At 38.2% G+C, this 7519-nt stretch overlaps 1 protein-coding gene across 1 annotated transcript; it reads left to right on the forward strand.

Annotated features, from left to right (window-relative positions):
• Positions 1-960: 960 nt before the first annotated feature.
• On the forward strand, positions 961-5457 carry zic1 (zic family member 1 (odd-paired homolog, Drosophila)). The gene is made up of 3 exons (XM_073041551.1): positions 961-2235; positions 3801-3964; positions 4376-5457. Exons 1-3 carry the CDS (start codon positions 1260-1262, stop codon positions 4571-4573), a joined length of 1338 nt encoding a protein of 445 aa, XP_072897652.1. The 5' UTR covers positions 961-1259; the 3' UTR covers positions 4574-5457.
• The last annotated feature ends 2062 nt before the right edge of the window (positions 5458-7519 follow it).

The raw sequence follows: 7519 nt of genomic DNA on the forward strand, positions 1-7519 counted from the left end.
TGTAATTAGACTTAATGAATATGCAAACCGCTGGCCTCACGTAAATAATTAAATTACTTTACAGGGACACAGTAAATGGACTTTAACAAATTTGGGCAGCGGATGGAAAAGTGCAAACTAAAAGATGGTGTGGAAAGAAGCTATATTTTGCTTCGCTGACGATGTTCATAAACAAGTTTCTCTTTCATTGTCCGTAATCAAATCAAAAGAGCACCGGTTTTTAGATATATAAATGGTAGAAACTGCAGCTAACCTGCAATTGTTTGAGGACCTATAGATATGTATAAAGCAATTCATTGCCACCATAGTAAAAAAAAGGCCCAAGCAAGATATTTTCAATCGCCTTTTACTTGTGGAAAGACAGGTTAATCAAGGGTTTCGTCTCGAAAACAACCAAGTGTTGTATGTTTGTACTGAATCCAAACATATGCATTTTTCTAACCCAATTCAATAGAGTGTTCTTTCTCTTTTTGCTCACTCATCTGGGTAAGTGAATTTTCATCGGCGATCAAAAAGCTACTGAACAACAAAGGAAGCCGCCCGCTTTTTTTTCTAGTCTGGAGTTGTGGCACATTAACGAATTTCAAACAGTCTGACAAGGGGTGACTGAATTGTGAAGTCGAAGAAGACAAGAGTTTTCTTCTGTTCCCTCTCCCACCCCCTTTCCCTCCTCCTCTTTCCATATTATATATATGAAAAAAGAGAGGAGAGAAAAAAGAAAGAAAATCTGGACGGCAATAATTTATCAGGAGCGACTGTCACGCGCGCACAATACCTGGGATTGATGAGGCGAGTGAGCCAATCAAGAGGCGGGATGTGCGCCACGAGCCGTTGATTGGCGCCAGGGCACAACGGGGCAGCGCCAACCTGGCCAATAGGCACAGACGCCAAGCGCCACGTGACTCCTCCCCCAACTCCCATTCATCAAGGGGATGGTGTTGTCTTTTCAATTCATTTATCTGCAGGAATGATTGCCGCTATCATTCTCGAGCTCACCGCCCGGCTGATGAGGTGAAAGTTTCTCCCCAGGAAGATAAACCGCAAAAGACAATATTGCATGATTTGCGTTTGCAGAGGGGGAAAATATCTTCAGCAAATTCCCACACGCTGAAGAGAGAGAAGAGAGAAAAATAAGGAGTTTTTGCAAGTCCTCCAAACAGACTCAGAGACTATTTCATATTAAGCAAGTTTCGTTGTGAATTGTTTGTAGCTTGCTTTTATATATATTATTATTTCTTCTCTACTTCCATCGCCAGACGATGCTTCTGGACGCTGGACCTCAATATCCTACTCTAGGAGTGACTACCTTCGGATCATCCCGACATCACTCAACAGGCGATGTCAACGACCGAGAAGTGGGACTGGGGATAAATCCTTTCGCTGACGGGATGGGTGCTTTTAAAATCAGCCCCAGCACTCACGATCTCGCATCGGGTCAAACTGCCTTCACGTCGCAGGCTCCAGGCTACGCCGCGGCTCTGGGTCATCACCCCGGCCATGTGAGTTCGTACAGCAGCGCAGCATTCAACTCGACACGGGACTTTTTGTTTCGCAATCGGGGCTTTGGGGAAGCGGCGGCGGCCAGCGCCGGGCACAGCCTGTTCGCTTCGGCCGCGGCTGCGGGCAGTTTTGCGGGACCCCATGGACATACCGACGCTGCGGGGCATCTACTCTTCCCGGGGCTTCATGAACAGGCGACGACTCACGCTTCTCCCAATGCACATGTAATGAACGGGCAAATGCGCTTAGGCTTTTCTGGGGACATGTATGGCAGAGCAGACCAATACAGCCAGGTCACTAGTCCTAGATCGGACCACTACGCTTCGACCCAGCTACACAGTTATGGTCCCATGAATATGAACATGGCGGCTCACCATGGGGCCGGGGCCTTCTTTCGTTATATGAGGCAGCCCATTAAGCAAGAACTGATATGTAAATGGATAGAGCCCGAACAGTTGACGAATCCTAAAAAATCCTGCAACAAAACTTTTAGCACGATGCACGAACTGGTTACTCACGTAACAGTGGAACACGTTGGGGGACCAGAGCAGTCGAACCACGTCTGCTTCTGGGAAGAGTGTTCAAGAGAGGGAAAGCCTTTCAAAGCCAAATATAAACTTGTAAATCACATCAGAGTCCACACTGGCGAGAAACCATTTCCCTGTCCATTTCCTGGCTGCGGGAAAGTCTTTGCCCGATCAGAAAATCTCAAGATCCACAAAAGAACTCACACAGGTATGGCGAATGTATTTAAAAAATCAAGGAGAAATGAAATATTACGGAATGTTTATAACCGCTTCTATCTTTTAACTCGTTTAATCAGTCACTCGTTTATTCAGTAACAGTTTTATGAATACATGTGCAAATAATTATGTATATCAGAATAAAATTCACATGTTTAGCACTTTGATGTTCCTTAACTCTTGGTGCTCCTTGTTATGTTTGCTGTTCTGTAAAATGCAAGAAAATATATATTTACCGCGGTTCTGCGATATCAAATGTTATTCTTTAAAAAAAATCAAAATTTCAAAGGGATTCAATTAACCTAACATATGTCGTGGTCGGGTTTATTTTCAATTAAATTATCAGCGATTCTTATTTTTTTTAATCTAAACAGTAGAATAGCCACGGTTGCTTAGTTTCGTTACAAATTCACAACCAAAAGAGCATATACTTGTTCTTTCCCTCCCTCTAGTTTGGCTTTTTCATTGATTTTTTCCCTCTCTATAAATGTATGTTTGTAAGTGGATGTACAAAATCTGCGAAATCAACTTTCATAGTTACAGACGTTCCACTCATGTAAATATATTTGCGCGTAAATATTATGTGCGTGTTTGTGTATGTGTATGAGCGCGCGTCCGAATCCATACGGGTATAATATGCGCCCACCTTAAACACATACATTTTCCAGAGTTTATAATCCTGTTAAAACTTAGTTCACAATGTGCGTTTGTGAAAGAAAATGCACTCGACAGCAATGTCGATGTTAATGGCACGTAATGGTTAGGTAGTTGTAAAGATTTAGTAAAGTCCAGATTTAACACTTTCTCGACTGTAAAACCTCCAGGGGCACTTAACAACAATTCACTTCACTGCATGAGATGTCCACTAACTCTTATTTTAAATAAACAGAATTGGAAACGGTTTAATTAAAGCGAAAATGTAAATAGAATTAGCAAATAATCATTTCCGTTGTCTGTTTAAAATGCTATTTCAGCATTTGCGTTACAAAGGCTGCTTCAATCTGTCAGAGAAGCTATGCTTGTATCAGGGAGAGTCAGTGTTTTAAATAAGAATTAGAATCCTAAAAATAGTCTGGCAGGTATTTTCAACTTTATTCGAGGTATTATTGCAATTTAAAACAAAAACAATAAGCATGTATATATGCATCTAAGGCCGCTACGGCAGCTGCAGCGTCTTGTAACTAGTCACTGTCGATAATATAAATGAAGTAAATGATCAACATTATTAATCAGTGTTATTCATCTTTCATAAATTTTCCAGCAGAGAGGATTGGGACATAATCTAAACATACCGCAGTTATTTAGGATTTCAGAGGCATAGTTGTAAATTCGTGAGGGAGGGTGATCCAAAAATACGTATTTGTTTTCATGATGGCTGCTTTTCTTTGTGTTTTTAAAAAAAAATAAGTTTAGTACTTTTTTATGTATACACACGTACTTACTCAGCCGTACACAACCACACACCCCTCCACACAATATAGCATATACAATATATATGTAAATAATGAATTTCCAAAGAACTAAAATGGTATTAATAAAAATTGTCATCGTTGATAGGCGAGAAGCCATTCAAATGTGAGTTCGAAGGGTGCGACAGGCGTTTTGCTAACAGCAGCGATCGCAAAAAGCACATGCACGTGCACACTTCCGACAAGCCGTACCTCTGCAAAATGTGTGACAAGTCCTACACTCATCCCAGCTCTCTACGAAAACACATGAAGGTAATTAAAAAAATACGCAATTTGCATTGCAAAGTATTTAATAAATACAATATTCTGGGGGTATTAGGAAACAGGATAGTCATTTCGAATATCTGACAGCTCGGTGAAGATTAAATTATGGAGCAATATCCCTTTTATAACCTTGCATGGTGAATATATTTTATTCTTTCATAGGTCAAATTTAAATATCGCCTACAGTTATGAAAAATCTATCAGATATTTTTGCTATATTTGTTTACATAGCAACTTTTGGTGAATACAACATTATTGAAATAAATAATTCGAAAAGGCCTCAAAATGTTAAGCGATATATTATATGGAAATACATTTTACGTGTTTAATGGAAAACCCTCACACAAACGCTATAGTTGTTTATAAGGCTTTTTTTTATATGGTGGATGGTTTTTGTAGGTCCACGAAGCATCCTCCCAAGGGTCACAGCCTTCTCCTGCGGCAAGTTCTGGCTACGAATCCTCAACACCCCCTACCATCGTGTCGCCCTCCACAGAAAACCAGACCAACAGTTCAATGTCCCCGACATCTTCTGCAGTTCACCACACATCCAACCACAGCACGCTTTCATCGAACTTTAACGAATGGTACGTTTAAGTAAACCTACATAAAAATACAAAAAAATACAAAACTTTTCAAAAAAAGACTCCAAAGTTACGATCGCGAGGAATCAAAGACAAAAAAAAGCTGCCAATAGACGTCGAAAGGAATAATAAAAGAAGAAACCAAAACCTTTCAAAGGTTTAGTAGCGAATCTTAAAAATGCATGTAGGACGATGCTATTTTCTAGCCATTGCCAAGTGCTAGATTTAAAGAACGATCTGATAAAGCTCTGAAATTGCATGTGTTCTATGGCAGCAGCCTTTTTTTCTTTCCTTTTTGTAAATATAGAATTACTAGTTTAAGAGTCTAATGTTTGATTCCTGTACATAGACATATCACAGGGGATTTGTCAACGTGGTATTTGCATATCTGGGCGACGGTTGGAAAAATGCAATTATTTGTTTATGGATGGCAAAAAAGTTACTATAGTCGATGTGTACCAAAATGTGAATTACTTTGTATTTGTCTCAACTGAGCGTCAGAAAGTTAGCAGATACTATTGTTATTAATGTGCTTTTTGTATCCAGTGCAAACCTTTCGTCCCAAAGTCCAGTCAGAGTAGTGAAGTGTTCAAAGTGTTGCTTGTTATGTCAAAAAATATCGTAGTGCAAGCTTGAAACTCCGTGTTAAAATGTAACTTTGTTTTATGTAAGACTTGATATTAAAGCAAAATAAGAAATTTATCTGTCCATTGCCTTCGCAGTTGCGATAAATTTATGTATATATTCCCAATCTCCATATTTATCCGCATGTACGTAAATTACCGGTATTACGTGTTACAGATATTCGATATTTATGAAAAATGCATTCGTATGTAAAACCTAGTTTACAAACTGTTCCATAACATTTCGTACAATATTAAAGATTCCAAAATCCAATGCGCTGCATTCAGAATTTTTTATTCATTCGGCAAAATATTGCATGTCACAGAATAAAACAATCGAGGAAACATGGGGTAACAAAGATATTTTCTGGAATCTTTTCTGTTAAACGTTAACAAAAGTGCATTTTGAGATAAAATGATGGAAGAAAACACCCCCTCTGATCACTTGAAATCACTTAATTAATATTCATACCTAAATTTTTGAAATCAAGGTTTTGGACCACTATTTTAAAATATTTTGAAATAACATTACCATACTTGCTTTCGGGGCCATAAACTATTAGAGGCAATAAAAGAATACCCCAATTCGACATAAATATTGGCGCAAGATATTATTTGTTGCGTGATGTAGTAACAACCGCCTGACTTCACAGGAAATTAGCGAAAGAATAATGTGTCTTTTTTTTTGGTCGCAGTTGTTTCTGGGAATACGTTGATAAATATTTCCACCAACGTTGCAATTTTTTAAAACCACTGTATTTAAAATATATCAATAATAATTACAAACACCTTTTAAATATTCAATTATGACAGATTTCTCAAACTTTTTCCAAAGGTGAATGCATGTGTTTTCACAATTAAGTAAGGCCTTTGTAGCTTCATATCTTTGCGATTATAATCGTTAATAGCTGGCATTAATTGAAATCATTCTTAATTTATGTTCTTTACAGTGAATTATAACCAACGGTTCTAAACCCAACCACTTAGTGCAAAATTAAATCTACAAGAAGACAATTTATTTTATGTAATCTGATTTTCTTTATGCGTCTTTACTTATTTAATTCCCATCCAGTCTAAAAAAATTCCGTTCCATTCGATGATACTCTGATAGCAAATTACTAAATGAGGAAAAAATAAAAATCTAAATTACTTATGCTTAATGACTGTAGCCGAACGCCTGTTTCACTAAATCAGATTGTCTTCTTTGCTATTTACTTTGATAGATTTGCAGGCTATATTGCTTCCACTAACTTAGCTACGCTTGTTGGAACTGTTGGGCTTTGTTCTTCATTGTAGCTTGCATGACCGCCCCATTAAGCAGACAACATATCAACAGACAACACAAATCATGATGCTAGCTAAAGTTACGAATTCCCGTGATGTCCACGGAGTACACAACAGAAACTGACCTTCCGGGAAATGAGATTGATAGTTTAACTGTTTTTTTTAGTGATTGTAGTTGGTAGAACCTGTGCTATATGGTAAGTAGGTGGGTGAGACAAAAATATAATTTCATCTGTTCCAGGAATTGTAATGTAGCATTAAATGCAATTATATTCGTAAACATTAGCTTAGTAATCATACTCTGAAATGTGATGTTTGTATTTGATAACACCACAATAGCCTTAACTTGCTAATAGGCGTTTTGCCGAATACTGATTTTGCCGAGCGATGAGAAGTTTCGTCCAGTATTTTTAGTAATTAATTTGCTTCAAGACATGTTTTTGAACCGACTGGCATGTTACTGAATAATAGCACTTTTGAAAATAATCTTACAACAGCCGATAACAGTCAGCCATAGCAGTGTTCAAAGTAAAAGCAAATCATAGAGCGCCACCTTGCAGAAAGAAGCGCTGTGAAGGCTGCGAGTGGGCTGGAGCTCCACAGAGCAATGACATTAAAAAAGGCCATTCACATTTATGCATACGCATAGATGCATTTACATTTTTTTATTTGCCCATTTCTGGAGCATGAGGGGGGGGGGACATCGAAATTAGAGCGTTAAATTAAAATACACGAAAAAAAACCATCTAACCCATTTAAAATATCATTTCAATGGATGTTCCATGGAAGTATTTAATATGGGTTACGTAAATGCACAACATTGTAAGCCCCCTCCCCCAACTCCTAGCTCTGCCGTACAGGAGAGCTTACTGTTTGTAAACAATTTTTAACCGGTTGCACTGCCGTTAATAGACAAAGCATTGTCAGTAGGAAATGGAACTGTTGTAATAATTTTTGATAAGTGAGTAAAAGAAACGAATTTGCAGAATTTATGATTTAGTGTCTGTGTGAAGCTCACTACTAGCAAGATAAAGGTTGCGTGAAAGGCGCAA

The sequence above is a fragment of the Hemitrygon akajei genome, chromosome 3, assembly GCF_048418815.1.
Source record: "Hemitrygon akajei chromosome 3, sHemAka1.3, whole genome shotgun sequence".
In the NCBI taxonomy this organism is placed as follows: Eukaryota; Metazoa; Chordata; class Chondrichthyes; order Myliobatiformes; family Dasyatidae; genus Hemitrygon; species Hemitrygon akajei.